Below are 18,227 nucleotides of genomic sequence, written 5' to 3'. Positions count from 1 at the left end.
CTGTTAGTAGAGAAGCTGAGTGATGGGTAACATAAGTCCATTGTAATATTTTTGTTTATGTTTAAATTTTTTTTAACTAAAATGTTTACAAAATAGGAGGACCGATAAACCAAACTGGCACAATATTGATGTTTGTTGAAGCTGGGTGATAGTTACATGAGGGTTTATGTTACTGTTATTTCTACTTTTCTGCATTTTGATATTTTAATAAAAACTTAAAAAAAAAAAAAAGGCCACCAATTGGAGAAAACTCTAGTAACCACTGGTTTTCCTTGTCTTTGCTAAAAACAAAAAACAAAAAAAAACCCCACAACATCATTTGGCCTCTATCTCTCAAAAAATCAAAATCTGAAATAATCAACTTCTCCTTCAACATAAAATCCAATCTATACTATTGCTACACTCCCTCTTCTTCACTATAATCTGCCGTCTAAGGCCCCATCTAAGGAGGAAAAGAAAGTTACTTACTTGAGTCGATGCTCATCTGCATGTGATGAAAAAAGTCCATTCTTGAATCTCTGAGTTAGTACCGACCAAGCCATGCCACAGTAATCCTGGAACAACCACAAAGAAATGGTGCAACATGAAATTGGAGGCAAATTCTGTAACTTCCTCCCCACCCCCCCAGTCACAGCTGTTCCATTTCTAAAGTTACTTGGTGTCTACTAGCTGACAAAGGAAAACAGAAGTGGCATATTTATTAACTGGACACTGCACCAGGTCCTGTGCAACACAAGTTTTAGAACTCAGGCTGCTGGGTGACTTGAGTGGCCTGAAAATACTCTTTTTCCTATCATCTCTAAGTCTAGAACAAACCCAGCCTGACATGACCCCTGAGCCTCTTAAGTCTTCAGAGTAGTGTAAGATTAAGATGAAGAAATAGCAACATAAAAAGCCGAAGACAGCTTCATTCGACTCTGTGTAAAACTGACACAAGCAGGTAAAACAGATGGAACAGAATGGTCAGAAACCTACCATCCCATCTCCATGTGGTAATTCTCACCAAAGGAATCATTCCTTTTGGTTTGTTCAGAACACTAACATTTCCTGAATGTCTCGTATGTGCCAGATGCTGTTCTAGGTGCCAAGAGGATTCAGCAGTGAATAAAACAGAAAAAAATTTCTGTAGCAATTTCTTTATTTCTCATGAACCTTACTATCTAGTGGTGAGAGACAGACAATAACCAAATATACATCCATTCACACATATATACATACATATACACGTACATATATAGAGTATATTAAATGACATAAATGCTAACAGGAAAAATAAAGCAAGAAAGGGAAATAGGTAATATTGGGGAAGGTTACAACTTTAGATAGGGTGGCCAGGGAAGGTGTCACTACGAAGCTAACACAAGAGTCAAAGTAAAAAAAGTAAGGGAAAAGGATCATCTCTTTACCTGAGAAAGAGAAGATATCAAGCCACTACCAATTTGGGCAAGTAATAACCTGAGCCCTTTGGTGTTCAAAGGAATAGCATTTGAAAAAGCTTTAAAATGAGAGAAAGATTCAGGCCATGAATACTTAGGGAGACCTAGACTCGGGGGGAAAAAGAGAGTATGAGTGTATTCCTCATACAGGCTAGAGAGGAAAAAGCAAATACAAACCAAGTTTGCCTTAATATTTCTTAGGGACTGCCCTTAGGGAACAGAATAGTACACATACTGCAGACACTATTCTACTGGGAGTCTTCACCAAGAGAACCCTAAAGAATTACATGAAAGCAGAAAGGAAAGGATAAAAAACATAAGAGAGAACAGAGTCTTCCCATAAGTTTCTCCGATAAAAGAGAGGTCAGAGAGATATACAAAAATTCAAAGTGACAAATCTAAATTAAAACAGGAACTACAGAAAGCTAGCTGAACTCTTACCTGTCCAGGTAACTAATGATTTAAGACCACAGGATGCTTAAGTCCTACATATGCTCAAAGTGAATTTTTACTTCTGCTGCATTTTAAATTTAAATACTTCTACCATCATTGCACATTTTTACATCTTTCTAATATTCTGAGTGACCCTCTTTTTAATAGCTCAAACCAAGAGAATAAAAGTGAACTTGCCAAACCATGTGACATCTCCAAAAGCCCATTACAACTGTGAACACGCAATAAGGGGAAAAATACCTAAAGATGACAGTTTTTGGCCCTAAACATTAAAAAATGTTTAATGTGGTAAGTTGGAGGAAAAACTATTAGCTGCTACAACAATTTTAGACCTGAGTGATGATCTGGGTGATAGGATATCCTGGAAGCCTAAGCTTAATGAATCGGAAGGCAGTATAGTATAACAGGTTCCTTCACTTCTCTAAATATACTTCCTCACTAGTAAAATGAGGGTTCATAGGGCTCTGTGAAGAGCCAAGTGAGACCATGCATGCAAAGCTCTTCGCACGGTGCATGGAGCATCCAATAAAGAGCCACTGCTGGCATGAGTCACCTTAATAATAATTTACCTGAGCAGCCCTGGCAAATGTTGGCCCGTGATAGCGGCCACCAATGCGCAGCACATCCTCCGTACAGTAAAAAAACTCAGAGAAACCATAGAACTCGCTGTTGTTGAAGTCAATTGGCGATTGGTAGATGCCATTCAGTGAAGCCTGGCTGGTGTTCGAGCGAGCCAGCAGAGGGCTCAGCATTGCCCCACAAGTGGCCCAGTCTCCTTTTCCTCGGACATGCAGGACATAGCTGTTCCTCTCCACCACATCTGTGAGCCCCACAGGCAGGCAAGGATCCAGAAACGGATTGTCAGGACTCAGACCTGTCTTCTGGCCCAGCAACCTGTCGCAGTGACGAAAACAAACAAAACACATCACGACTATACTCAACCTACTCTAAAAAACTCCTAGTTTAAGAAACTGGTTCTAAGAATGTGCTTCACAAACATCTTGCTATTGTTTTACATGACATCCCAGAAACAAGGATGGAGTATTACCATATAGTTGAGTCACATGAACATTTAACTTAAGCAAATTCAATTTAGCAAAAAAAATAAATAAATAAAAGGAAAAAGAAAGAGAGAGAAATACGGCAGTGATCAATTTTATTCAACCTTTTAGTCAACATGTATATTTTCACTGTAAAGTGAAATTGGAGGTATGAATCTGCTATCCTCCATCTGGTCTTCATTCCAGCTTGCCTCTTAAAAGGCCAAGATCTCACCCTGCTGAATGTGGTTCTAATGTTTAAAATAACAACTGGGAGGAAGTGAAGTGGGAGGGACTGGGGAAGTTTCCTGAGGCGCCGATGGCAGTGCTTCTGTGGCAGTGTTTCTGTGCTGATGGAGCACATGCCTGGCTCTGCATGGAGAGGGGACGGGCAGGTTTAATTCCCACCATGGCCATCACACTCCATAGCTGCCAAGCAACAATATTCTCATTCTTGAAGAGATTAATATGCAGATCTTGCAGAGGACAGAAATCAGGATGAGACCAAGTAACTCTGTCAAACTGCAGTTAATTATTCATCATTTCCTAAACAGAAAGACATTGAAGAATGGACTTCCTGGGATGAGGACGCACCCACAAATATAAAGACCGAAGAAGGGAAGGGGAATGTGGCAACATAACAAAATGCTTTGGAATAACTGGAACCCATTTTAAGGATGAAACACCAACTATAAGGAAAACTTAGAAGAGAGAACAATTAAGTTTTGACATCTCAAGAAGCACAGGTTTCTCTAATAGATTAGCAGCTACACAAGATGAATAATCACCCTTCTGAATTAGGTGACTTAGATACATAGCAAGAAAATGCCAATACATGCAAAGAAGATGATGAAGCCTGGCAAGTTCTGAGGCAGCAGAAAATAGCAGACAAAGGAAAAAGAGTAGCAGAACACTGAAGGACGAAAATGGAAAAGAAAGCACAATAGCTAATGAAGAAGGAACATAACAAAATTGGTGTGAAACTTTCATTACAATTGTTCTTCAGATGTCATAGTGCCACCAGAAGCGATCTGAGCTCCACAACCTAAGCAACATTTAAGAGTATTTTCAGAATACAAACACACTGCTTGATTTTAATGCATTCGCCAATCACCTGGGATAACAGGGTTCTCCCAAAGTACCCTGACCTCTTAGTAGTTGAGACTTACCCAAACAAAAAAGACTTATGAGACAATATCTTCTTTAACGTGATCCCAACAAAAACAGTTGATTGTTCCAGAGAAATTATTACAAAAGAGATATACTATTACCTCTTCAAACTAGCGTTTCTAGCTAAGCAAATGGGGGTAAATAATTTTATGGTGGAAAAGAACTCTGCTATCATGCTTTTCTTCACTGTGCATAATGATAAAATAATTTTAAATGCTAAAAAAAAACCAAAACCACAATTGTTTGTACATTATGGTCTAGCTACTTTATCTGTTACTCAAATGAAGAATCTAGCATCTGGTCCAGGCTAGAGGAAAAACTGGCTCTCCTGAGAGAAAAATTTAAAAGTTAATTTTTGACTACACATGCATTTTATCTTTTAAGGGCACTATAGTACCAAATTCCCACACAAACTCCACTGTAATTCAAAACACATATCTTAAGCACTTCCATGTAGAAAGAAGTGCTAGGAGCTATATTATACTGCATGTTAAAATTCACAGTTTAATTAATCTCACTTAATCCTGCGACATCTGAAGTGAGACACCGTAAGAGGTCACCACAATAAGCTGCTGTATTTTATGAGTCTGAATAACAGAGATCAGAATGCATTCTTACCCAGATCAAGTGAGACAACTAATGGAGAGTCTCTAAGAGATGCTACCCCACTGGGAAGGGTGGTCAGGAAGAAAGAGGAAGCAAGGGTGTATCTTAATGGTATATGAATATTTCTTTCTAATATCTGCAGCCTGATGACACTCTATTTAGAAGCACAGATTCCATGTCAAACATACCTGTTTTTGTTAAGAGTTTCGTTCAGTACAAGATCTTCATAGCGCTGCCGGGCAAAATTGCCCCCAAAACCCAAAAAGGTCGTGACGTAAACCCTATATACATGTTCGGTGTGTTGCACGTCACAACCCAGGTTGAATTCAGCCAGCAGGATCTTTGCAGCTTCTTCCTATAATGCAATGTAAAGACAAAAAAGGGAAGTTTAGTTTTGGTTGATTTCTAGAAAGCTATGACATTGTTAATATGCCAGGCTTTGTTTGACTTTGCTATGACTACTCTCTAAAATATCCTGAAGCATTCTTTCATCCTCATAGCATTATTTTAAACAAAGACATGAAAGGACAAGACTGTATAAAAGAACAAATCAGAGACTAAATACCAAATTATAGACTAAAATACTCTCTTTCTAGTTATATAAAAGGTAGAATAATTACAGATGTTGTTATTTTCTTGCATGTACTTTTCTGATTTTCCAGTTCTCCAAAATGGGAATGTACTATTTTTATAATCAGAAAAAAAATCCTTTGATTAAAATAAATTAAGGAGATCATCATGAGATCTATTTCATGTTTTCTAAAACTATAGTTTTCTAAAACTATTCAGGAAGTCTTAATGTTCCCAGTGACAGATTTGGAATTGGGAAAGTTCAATTTTATTATATTTCCAATGAAAAGGTTCTTTCTTTCATTTTCTTTTCTTTCTTTCCTTTCTTTTCTTTCTTTGTTCCTTCCTTCCTTCTTTCCATTCATTCATTCATTCATTCATTCACTTTGACTTCAGATACAGAAGTTGTATATTCCTCGGTTCATGGCACATTATTATGGCAAAGCGCCACTTTTGTTTTATCCTCATACCCACTTCTGTTTCTGCTCCCCGCTATAGGCAACCATTCCAATGTGCTCAATGTGTGATATTTGTTTGTAAGTATTGTTGCAAAATGGGATTATTGTTTGAATGTATTTATTTTTAATTTATGAAAATGCTATTGTGCCTAGCAATTCCATTCTTAGGTATATACCCAAGAGAAATGAAAACAGGTTTACCCAAAAATGTGTACATGAATGTTCACAGCAGCATTATCCATAATAGCCCAAAACTGGAAACAACCTAAATGTCAACTGACTGGTGAATAGACAAACAAAATGTGGCATGCTCACACAACGGAATGTTATTCAGCCATAAAAAGGAACTGAAGTACTGACACATAAAAAGGAACTGAAGAACTGCAACACGGGTGAACCCTGAAAACATTTTGCTAAGTGAAAGAAGCCAGGCACAAAAGGCTTCATTTTGTATAATTCCATTTATATGAAATACCCAAGAATAGATGAATCCATAAAGACAGAAAGTAGATTAGTGGTTGTCAGGGCTGGGGAGAGGGGAATGTTGAGTAACCGATAATGAAGATGAGTTTTCCTTTGGGGGTGATGAAAACATTCTGAAATTTGACAGTGGTGGTTATATAATTTTGTGAATGTGCACAACTTTGTGAAATGTACAAAAAATACAGTAGGCATTTACGATTATTTAAGTTTTTGGAAGTGCTGTTATGTTACACCTCGTTGTTTCTTTTCTTTCTTTATCAAGCACTAAGATCCATTTTTAAGATATATTACATTGCTATGTGTACATCTAATTGTTGCTTGCAAGTATATTTCTTGCTTTCTAAATCTGCACACACACACAAAGTCATTTGTTTAAGACTTTAAGGCCTAGTGCCACCTGTCACCTATTCCTTAGTATCAGAACCATGCCTTCATTTTATCTATTGAATACATACTAACACGTATAGACTAAAAAGTCTCCCAACCTAGTTCCCCAAATCTCCAACCCTAGAAGACTTCTCGGCTGAATGCCAAACCCATATTTCCAATAGTCGTGCTAGATATTTGGACACATATGTCCTTCAGATATCTCAAACTCAACATACCCAAAATTGAATTCACTGGTTGTAGGACTTCAGAGCTAGAGACCAGAAAGATGCTCTCATCCAAACCACTCAGACCATCTTGGTTTGCTTAGCATCAACCCTGCCCTTTCCCCTGTGGTCTCTCATGGTGACTGGGCTCCTCACTTTCCCCTTTAGGTCTCTAAATTGGACCCTGGGAATCGCTCACCGTCCCTCCCTGTCCTATCCTGACCACCACATTACATTGGTTTTTTTACTCCAAAATTACCCTTGAAATCTGTCCCCTCCTCCCATCTCTTTCTCCTACTAACATCGAAATTATTTTCCTAAAAAACAGGTTGATTAGATCACAGCCACACAATTAACCTAGTCAAAAATTCAGAGCTAGAAAGGACCTTTAGAGTTTAATTATTTCATAGGTGATGAAACTGAGGCCAATATGACTTCTCACTCCTAAACATCTTCTGGTTCCCCACTATCTACAGATATAAAAGCCAAATCCCCTAGCATGGCACCCAAGATTCCTCACTATTTAACTTTATCTGATCTTCCCAGCCTTACCCTATTGTCACACTTAAAATTCTGTAATGCAACAGGCTACTCACCATTCCTTGGACATTCTAGGCTCTTTGCTGCTTTTTCAGTGCCTTTGTGCATGCTGTTCCCTCCATGCAGATGGCCTTCAACCTCCACTATGCAAAAATCTATCACCATCCAAGGAAGGTAAATATATTACCTTCCATGAAGCTGGCATGGCTCCCATTCAAGCCTTTGCAAATGAGTTGACCCTGCCAGTTTCCAGAGTGCCACAGCTCTTTGTTTAGACCAGAGGTTCTCAGCCAGAGGTTTTACACCCCGAGAGACATTTGGCAATATCTGGAGACACTTTTAATTGTCAAATCTGGGAGTTGGTTGAGGGAGGCAGGTTATTAACATCTAGTGGAAGCCAGGGATGCTACTAAATATCATATGATGCCAGGACAGCCCTCCACAACAAAGACTTAAATGTCAATACTGCCAAGGACAAGAAACCCTGGTTCACGTCAAACGACAGCACATTGTCATGGTTGGCCTGTTATTGCAAGCTGTCTGCACTGACAGATTACAAGCTTTGAGGGGCAGTGTAACATGCCTCATTCTTGCACATAATAGGTGCTCACAAGTGTCTGTATTTCTTTCCCTCACCATGATAAAAATTCTCTCTCAAAGTACATTCTTTATATTCTTGTCAGGTAAGGAATAGTAGAAGCACGAAAATGGGATCATTGGTAAGGGGAAGAGAACGACGTTTAACAACCAAGTGTGTATCAAATGCTGTGCTCTGCGATTTACACGCATCGTCATGTTTAACCCTCAGACAACCCTAGGAAATAGGCAGTATACTTATAATTGCTAAAACGTAGTAAACATTTACTATATAGTTGGCGGTTTGCCAAGTGCTTTACATAAATGGTGGTATTTGATTGTCACAACTTTATGAAGTAGATACTATTATTATTCCTTTTTTACATATGAGGAGATGAAGGCTCAGAGAGATAATCTACTCAAGAAAACACAAGCAAGCGAGCATCTAAACAAATATTTGGACCCTGGTCTAAATCCAGAGACAGTGACCTTCCATCACAAATACTGATATTCCTAGCAACCGAATTTTCCTAAAAGGTAAAATACCTGTTTTGGAGGAAAGACAGAGGTTGAGGAAGGAACTTCATAAGCAATTTGGAGAGAGGCTCCTCCCATATCCAGTATCCCTACTGTCCTTCTGCGTCCTGTTGCCAATTCCTGGGAAGCTTCGGCATCTGATTCTGAAATAAATAAGGGAACAGAGGGGTCTAGTACTTAAAAACCAAAATTAAGTCAAAAGAAAAAACAGCGATCCCTTAAAAAACTGAAAGCGAACTGAAAGAAATTAATCTATCAACTGTATATTACACAGAGAAGAATTATTTCAAGGGATTTAAAACATGAAAATGTATCTTAATGACAAAATAAATGAATATCTTAAAACCACATTCTAGTAGTCTTATTGGTAATATTATTGACATTATTTTAAAACCATTAAACATATATTACGGAATAAAGCAAATAAATATCTGACTAGCTTTAGGAATAAATATTTAGCATAAGAGGAAAAGGATATAATATAAAATCAAAGACATTAAATAACCTTATAATCTTAAAAGTGAGTTGGAAATATCACTACGAACTCATGATTTATTTTTCTCTTTCTAAAATATACACATTTCCTTGGCCTCGAAGCAATGATAATCTGGGAGCAATGAGCACCCATGGTATTTAGACCACAGCCTCTAAATATCATTTGCCACCAAAAGAAACCAGAGCTTCTTAAAAAAAAAAAAGGTTGATGCCAGGTCTAGGGTAAAAAACATACAAGATGAGCATGGAATACCCCGGTGTGCCAAACAGCAAGGGAAATATAAGGCTACTGAGATCATGTTAAAAGGGTACAAGTGCCAATCTGAAGGTGCTCCTATTGGCCAATTTTGAACATCAAAAATATAATAATGTGATGGACTGTTATGTATCAAATACTTTAAAATCCACAAGTTCATCATAATACTGAAACAAACAAAAAAAAAAACCCTTCACTGGTTACCTTTGGAAGCTATGGCACTAACTCATTTTTCAAAAATTGGATAAATAAAGGGAGAGAATCAAGGATTTATTGTCTTTCCCTATAAGAGCAGTATTTCAGGATAACCAAATATTTGATGAAGAAATTTTCATTTCATAAAAATCTCAGCTGTTAGATGCAGAAGGAATGACAATTAGAAAAATCATCATTTTGCATCTTCTACTGAAATAAACAGATCTAAACAACGATTATAACTGGCTATGAAATCATTAGGTGAAAAGTACATGGGGAATTTTTATAATAGATTAGGTCAGGCTGATAATACTTGAACCTTGAACATCTGGTCAGTATTTAATATGGCTAAAACAGGGATACCCAGACATCACAGCCAGACTCCTGATGTGATGTAGTAGGAAACACTCAGCACCATCTGTGATTTATTCTTGTGGAAGGATTGTCTATGAATCTAACCAGGCTTCTATATCTAATCTGCAGTTTACAGAACCTATGGGGGAATGAGAAACATGTTAAAGACCTCCTAAAGATGCAGTCAACCAAATTTAGAACATGGCAAATTCGTTCTATGAAGTGACTAGTTTGTTGGGGTTTTTTTAAATGAATGATTTGAAAAAAGAGGTAGGGGAAGGGTAACTGTTATAGATTAAGAAACATATCAATCAAATGAAATTTGTGACCCTTGTTCAGATTCTGATCTGAATAAGGCAGTTATAAATAAATATTCTTGAGACGACCAGGGAAGTCTCTACCTAGGTGTTAGATAGCTATTACAAATTAGGATTGTTAATTTTATTAAGTATGAAAGTGGCATTGTGAATATGTTTTTGTTTTGTTTTGAAACTCCTTTTCTGTTAGAGATATATGCTGAAGTACATAAAGGTAAAATGATACATCTGGGGTTTGCATTTAAAAATCCAATCAGAAAAAAAAAAAAATGTTGTGAATATGGGGACCAAAAAAATGGCAAAATATTAGTAAGTGTTGAGTCTGGGTAACGAGATCACAGAAGTTCATTTTACTATTTACTCTACTTTCTTTTGTGAATGTTTGAAACTTTCCATATTAAAAAAGCTAAGAATAAAAGGAAGCAAACTAGGGCTGGAAAATGAAGCATCTAAGTTTTAAAAAAGAAAAAAGGAAAGAAAAACAACTCGACATTAGCACTTACAAAGATGATGACTTAGACCTTCAGCCCTTAAAGAACTGTCATAAGAAGACAATATTACTCACCATCCTCATGGTCAAATCTTCCTAAAACAAAGTTGATTCCAATCCATGCATAAACCCCTACGAGAGAAATACAAAAGCCCTCACTTAATTCTCTGCTGCTACACCGTGAATACACCTCTCCCTAGGGCTGTTCTTATTCTCTCTTTCCTGGAAAAGAAAAAAAGTTGGTAATAGTATTATACTCCACACTTTCTGTGTACGAATTTAAAATCTTCTATCTTGTGACGTTTCTCCATTTTAAAACTATTTGCATTTTCTCAGTTTCCTACAATGAATAGGAATGATGTGTAGGAACAAATGTTAAAAAAAGAGAAATCTTGGAGTTCCGGTTCTGGACAAGACGGAGTAATATGTTCCACCCTGCCTCCCCACTGAATGTGAGTATAAACTGTGTAGAATGGACGCGGCAGTGTTCTGAGTACTTTGAGCACCGTGACAGAGGTCAGAATTTAAAGAACCACCAAACAGATAATGAAGTTCCCATTTTTTTTCTCTCACATATTGCCTGGCCTAGACTCAAAAGAGATTGAAACACAAAAGAAAACACCAGTGTAGACAGAAAAAAACTTTAAGACCTTGTTTTCTATTCTAAAGAGCAGAAAAGGGGATTCCGAAGGTAAAAGTAGAGTAGGGGAAAATCTCTTTCTTTTTTTCTTTAAAATTTATTTTGTTCTCTCCTACCAGGCAATCCTGCAGCAGCAGAAGTGAAGGCTGGGCAGGTACCTAAAACTCTGAAGGATGTGAATCTTTCTCTCTGACCAGAGGAGCTATAGCTTCAAGAGTTGGGAGAAATACCCTATTGCTTCCTTTTCCCCCTCTGTCCTCTACCACTTGATCCTGGATGCAGATGCAATCATAGGAATGCATGGCAGAATGGGAAAATTAGAACCCTGGCTTTCTGACCAGAGGAAGGTGAAAGTGGGCCCCAGGGAACCAGAAAGCGGCCAGGTGATCATGGAGAGAGGGAATAAAGTGGTATATGGACTCCTGGGCTCACTTCCAAGCTACATATGCATGGATCTGACTCTAAACAATATAGCAAAGGTTTTGAGAACTGAGCTAGGGCTAGACAACCCATTGTATGGGCTTTGTCCAGGTTCCAGATTGGCCACTGGCTGCCACATACATGGGACAAATCCAAATAGTAGTGCCAAGGATTTTAAAAATGAATCAATAGAATCACAGCCTATAGAAGGCAGGTCGCAACTTGAGGCCTAACCAGGTCAACTGTCTGCTCAAACAAAAAAATTAATATTCTCCTTATAACTGAAACAAAACCCCAGAGTCTCATAATGTAATATTCAAAATGTCCAAGGTACAATATAAAATCACATGGCATACAAAGAACGAGGAAAATCTCAACTCATGAGAAAAGATGGCCAAAAGATGCCAACCCTGATATGTTAGAGATGTTTTTAAATTAGTAAAGATATCAAAGCAGCTATCTAACCAAGAAATAAGATCCGTCTTACAATGAATGGAAAGGCAGAAAGGCTCAGCAAAAATATAGAATATAAAAAGAAATGGAAATTTTAAGACTGAAAAATGCAATGCTGAAATTGAAAAAGGTAAATCTTTACCCTTATGTGGACTGCAGATAGAAGATATAAAAGATCTTTTTTAAGGAATGGAAATATAACTCATCATACAGACCAAATTTGAACCATGTGAGAATACACATTCAACTCCACCCCAAAACTGCGAACTCAATAGTGTGAGTTTTTAGGAAGATATCAATACTGCACAGTAAGTGCAATAAAGGAAGAGCCCATAACATAAGTAATTCATCCTGATCATTCCTTTAAATTAAAGTTCTCCTTACTTTAATCCAATAACTTCCTTTACATTTGAATTTGGCAAACTCGGTACAACTCCTAGATGTCTGTATGTTTTCGGAACTAAAAATAGCTAATCAAAGATCCGTTTGGAATCATCATTAAATACTAGTACATATAACACAGTACTTAGCACAAAGTTAAAAACAGATACAAATTTATGACTTCAAGAAGCAGCATTCCAAAACAGACACCAATGCAGAATATGCAAATAAACTACATAGCAGAACCAAGAAAATTGTCAGAAAAATTAAAAACCAGATTTATAATGTTATCCTAAGCATCCATTAGAGAGGCTGTCATGGTTGGCTGGGAGTAAACCAGAGCTCCCTGTAAGGCCCAATACCTTCCTGCTTCCCAGAGATCACTTCTGCCTGAGACTGTGAAAAGAGGAAGTCAAACTCCAGCGGTAAGTCTTTCACTAGATCAGCCAAGATAGCCAACTGTTTCCTGTAAGAAAGAACAAAAATTCCCAAAGTTAATCCTTACACTCTCTTCTCACAAACAGCCTCAACCTGACTTTCTACTCAGCCTTGTTGTGACCTCACTGTTCACCCCATTCCTAGTTGAGCCCGGCTTCTCTTTGGTACCTCCTTTGATTCCAAAGTAAAAGGCAGTATGGTAACAGTAATACTTTTCCTTTATATATTACAATTCAAATAGTGTTTAAAGATGAGACTATAGTTCTATACCTCTCACAGGCTAAGCAGAAATAAGCCACAGGAAATTGAAGCACAATTTTGCAATCTATAATAGGTGTAATTACATTATTCCTAACTACTATGAAAGAGAGCTGTTAAATTGAGGAACAAAATCTCATCCTCAGATCTTACACAATACAGAAACAATGCCCCACTTCACTACACAAGAAGCACTGATAGGTCCACGGGTTTTTACATAGTTCTTTACAGAAGCTTACAATAAACTTTTTAATCCCCTTTTCCATATTTTAAGAGTTGAACTTTTTTCCTTATAAAAATCTTATTATTTGAAAACCCCAAATCAGGATCAAAAGCCAAAGGTCATAACAACAACTTGGGAATAACATTTGAAGCTCAGTATCATCTACAGGGTTGTTTTTTCCTCAAAAGTTTTATGTTGTCAGTATTATCAGACAAGAAAAACAAGGAAACAATGCAAGAAGTAATAATATGAATCTAGAGAAAATGCTGGTTAAAAATAAGACCAACTATCTTGGATTTTTAAAATTACTCATTACAAAATATTCCACTGGCTCAGATGGTTGTCAGCATGACTTAGTGAAGAATGTTGTTATCAGTTCAAAGTGAGAATTACACTAACGTAATAATCTTCCAATATAATGTCAAGTATAGTTTCTAAAAAATTCATTGTTATACATATTAAATCAGTGCAATAAGAATTTCACATTAGGAATAAGAGGAGCTATTTTACCCTTTCTATTGGATATGCTTCTTAACTACTCAAAGAAGAGAGCTTGCTGGTTTTAGTGATGATATGGCAGAATGGGCACCAACATACGTTGCTGTTTGGAATGTAAATTACCGGTACAGCCTTTCCAAAGGGCAATCCAGGACCGTGTACCAAAATTTTTAATGTGCTTACCCTTCATCCTGGCTATTACACCTTTAGAAATCTATTGCAAGGAAATCATCAAATAAAAATACAAAGAGGAAAAATACTGCAGCATTATTTATAACAATGAAAAACTGGAAATAACCTAAATTGTACATCAATAGGAATTGATTAACTAATTTATAGTACATCCATATGATGTAATACTGTACAGATGTTAAAGGAAATGAGGTCAATTTATATCTACATGTATTGACATGAAAAGTTGTCCAATATATTTTGAGTTCTAATAGGTTAAAAACAATGAACAATGTACAATATGATCCCAACTTTTGTTAATCAATAAAGGAAAACACTCTTCATATACTGCACAGAATAGAATATAAGTTTCATTTTCTCAAATTCAATACTATTTATTTTTTAAAAACTTTTAATGGCAAAACCTTGATAACCATTAACGCTGGTTGGTGGGTAAATGGGGATTCATTACACTGTTCTCTCTACTTTTATATACATTTGAAATTTCTCGCAATTGTTTTTTTTTTTTTTAAATATCACCTGTATTACCTTTGTAAGCTTTAAAGATTTTCCATTAAAAAATAAAAAGGAGGTAGAATAAATTTCATTATTCTAGACCTATGGGGAAAAAAAAAAAACCTAATGCCAAGAAATTAAAAATACAGCCCATGTGATTCAAAGCTATTATGAATATTGTTCACAAATGCTAATAAATTAACAAAGCATTAACTACAAAACAGGTTCTTAACAGCGATAGTTACACTTATATCAATGCCTATAGCTGCCTTACAGGTAGCAACGATTTCATAAGCCCAGGATAGAGTTAGGCATTATTAAGAAAGGTGAAACAACTTAAAAGAAAAGGCAAATTCTTTAACAATTCTTAGGATAAAATAAATATTAATATTCAGAGCTTCCACGATGACATCGAACATTTTAGACAAACAGGTGGAGCTACATAATGGGTTTTGTTTGGGCAGAAACTTCTTTGACAAACAGAGGCAATGCTGAGCAGTGCCAGGAGATGAGGCAATCCATTCCTCTGCTACAGACACACAAAACGTGGCCAAACCATCGCCCTGCTGTTGACTCTGAGTTTTGACCTCTGAGTCAGCTTTTTCTCTGGCCCTCCTCCTCCTCTCCTTGGTTATGAGACCTAAGGCTAGTCACAGACTTGTGATGTGGCACCACCTATGTCAGCTCTACTCTTCTCGGGGTTTCTAAAATTTTGAACAATGTGAATATTACATCAAAATAAAAATTCTGAACTGCATGCACAGTATGATTACGACTTTGTAGAAGTTACATACAGATATACAGAGAGAAGAGAACAAGACAAAATGAAATAGTTTTGATAGGGTAGTAGGATTATGACCGTTTTTTGTTTGGGGTTTTTTTTTTTTACTTTACTATTTCTTTTAATGATGTAAGGTAGCATCATTATAATATTTTAAAGTTTGGTTTTAAAAAATAAGTAAAAACAAAACAAAAAATTTTTAAAGACCAAGATATATGGGAAATAAAAAGAAAGAAAGCCTCTCATGTTGACAAATGGCTATATAAAATAATCTGCTTCTCAACAGTAAACCAGAAGTGTGTCTAAATAGAAGAAGCCACTGAAAAGAAGCACTGACATATGTTTTGTGGTCTGGCATAAGCAGCATGGTGCCCTACATCTATGGCTGAGGTTTTTGTTGTTGTTGGCCAAGTATACAAAATAAAACTTTGTGGAAAAAAGGAACTGCTATTTACCAAGCAAAAATATTTAAGCTAATAAAAAATACTTGATGCCTATGAGACTGAACATTCCAGAAGGATGGATTCTCAAGTTAAGGGAGCTCACTCTCATCCCATGTCCATAATAAGTGTGGAGGGGACAGGGAGGTGGTCGATGAGGAGAAATCAGAAACAAGGAGGCATCTGACCTAAGTATGGCTGCTGCCTTTTCCTCTTCCCCCATTTCTCCTCCTTCTTCCTCCATCAAGGGAAGAGGAGCAAGATGCCAGGCTAAACTACCAAGATCAAGTGGAAATGACTTGACTGACTACGGTTGAAAAAACTGGTCTAAAGCACTGGAGCCTTAGCTTTGCAAGTTGCACCAACTATCACCAGGAAGCCAGGCAGATTTACAGAGAAAGCGGCATTTCTTACCCCCGGGTACTCAGTCCCTCAGGTGACCCTCCTACTACCCTTTTGTCATTATGCTCCCCCTCTAGGTGCCTCATGATCCATATTTAACACCATCACCACTGCTCCTAACTCTCAATCAAAACTAAGAATCATTATGGCCATCTCGGAGAGATATGGACCCCAAAGAAGCAAATGACATGAAGATATGAACAACTGATTGTGCAATACTGGATACAAGGATGGCTCTGCTCTATTTTTGAGCAGGAGGTCTTTTAGTGCCACCTGTCAATTCTGTGTGGTATACCCACATTCCACTTTCGACCAGGGAACAGAAAACAATGAATGGAATCGGCCTTTCTACTCCTGTGCCACCCATTTTCCCACGTTTCTCTGACCCTGCATCTCACCGCTCAGGAAGAAGCCTCATGCCCGCTGTGCACAAGATGTAAAGCGGGGTCTCCTTGTGCTTCTTCACAGGCACATGAGCAGCAGCAAAACTCAGCAGAGGACGAAGATAATCGCTGGCATGTTCTGGAGTGTCTGCCATTGCAGAGATTCCTTAAGTAAGATAAAATACTTTCTTTAGAAAGCAGATCACTCTGACTCAGAAGACTAATAACCCATAAGGTTCCACTTAAGGTTCTAAACACTCGTTTATTTGAGGGTAGGAAGGGGGCCAATAAATGAGATAACCCTCCCATTATCCAGAATTGCAAGAGAAAAGGTTAGTTTGCTTTCTCCCCCTTCTCTTCTCTCCTCCCTCATGCCTGTAGCAGATAAAAGAGACTAAAAATGAAATATATTCCAGTTAGTACCTGGCTTGATTTTTTTAACCACTGGTTGGCTATTTCGGTCTCTCATCTGTTTGATATCCAGCAAGTCATGGGGGTTCCCATTATGTCTTGGCCAAAAATAAACAAAAATCCGGGAGCCACTGCTGCCACAGTCCACGACAAGTCCATAATTTAGATTTGGGTCTTCGGTGTCAGTCGCTTCAAGCTCCCCTACTCGAGCCAAATACCTAAGTTGGGCAAAAAGAGAATTTGGTGTTAAGGAGCCAGGTCCACAAAAGGCACCACCATTTAATTAATTTGTTCATGGGTCTCCATTAAGTGTCTATGTGTGCCAGGCACATGGGACTACCTGTCCTAACAAAGGAATGAAATGATACGTACTGATGTACCTGAGGCAACTGCTGGTCTGTCTGCCTAGAGGCCATTGAAGTTAGATAATTAAAAGACTCCTCCGTGTTTGGGGCAGTTCTGATACTGGCTGGGGTAACAAATATTTTACCAAACATTACAGAGCTTCTAAGCTCATGTAAATAATAGGTTTTTGTTGTTATAAGCCACAAACTTCTGGGGCGGTTTATTATGCACACTAAATAACTGAAACACACCTAATAATTTTTTATCTATCTATATATCCTTTCTATATACAAACATAAAGAATATTACAGAATGATTATCACTTAACGTGTGTTCCTGGGTAGTGATGTTTCTATGGGGCTTTTTGCTTGGCACTTTATGTTGTTGGAATTATAATAATAAAAATTTTATTTCATAAAAACAATATTCTTTTCTACTATCTTTTAAAAATTTTGTAGCTATAAAAAGAATGTTCATAAAATATGTATAGTGTAGTAAATAATAAAAAAACGCCTCTGTACCGAATATCCAGTTTTGAAAATAAAACATTACACTGTTAAAACAAATGAACAAAAAAGGTTTCTAGGCCCTAAGACAGCACTTTGTGTTGAGATTTTCTCAGATTCTCATTCCAAGATAGCTGACTGATAGCGGGAAGATGAAATAAGTAAAGATGTTACCATTAAACACCAAAGTTTGAGAGGTTTGCATCTCAGTTCTAGGACTTTCTATGCTGTGTGACCTCGGCAACTTACTTCTCTCAGTTTCCTCATCTGTAAAATAAGGACAGTGGAGTGTCTACCCTCAGAGACAATGCACGGCTCGCAGTCAGCACAGTGCCATGCTGCTGCCACCACTGCTCTTGTTACATGAGGATTATTGGGAGAGCAAATAGTAG

At 37.3% G+C, this 18,227-nt stretch overlaps 1 protein-coding gene across 1 annotated transcript in view; it reads right to left on the bottom strand.

The window, feature by feature from the left end:
* The window catches only part of ENTPD7 (ectonucleoside triphosphate diphosphohydrolase 7), a 32,555-nt gene that overhangs the window by 2,166 nt on the left and 12,162 nt on the right, over positions 1-18,227 (bottom strand). The window contains exons 2-9 of the mRNA XM_011378914.1: positions 16,997-17,202; positions 16,589-16,739; positions 12,826-12,929; positions 10,645-10,701; positions 8,472-8,605; positions 4,894-5,060; positions 2,459-2,783; positions 469-554 (exon numbers count right to left, since the gene is read on the bottom strand). Coding sequence (XP_011377216.1) covers positions 469-554; positions 2,459-2,783; positions 4,894-5,060; positions 8,472-8,605; positions 10,645-10,701; positions 12,826-12,929; positions 16,589-16,739; positions 16,997-17,202 — 1,230 coding nt within the window. The remainder of the gene's footprint in view (positions 1-468; positions 555-2,458; positions 2,784-4,893; positions 5,061-8,471; positions 8,606-10,644; positions 10,702-12,825; positions 12,930-16,588; positions 16,740-16,996; positions 17,203-18,227) is intronic.

This window comes from Pteropus vampyrus, unplaced genomic scaffold (genome assembly GCF_000151845.1).
Source record: "Pteropus vampyrus isolate Shadow unplaced genomic scaffold, Pvam_2.0 Scaffold348, whole genome shotgun sequence".
NCBI classification, from domain to species: domain Eukaryota; kingdom Metazoa; phylum Chordata; class Mammalia; order Chiroptera; family Pteropodidae; genus Pteropus; species Pteropus vampyrus.
Note: the sequence above shows the minus strand (reverse complement) of the source record. Positions and strands in the feature narration are given on the sequence as shown.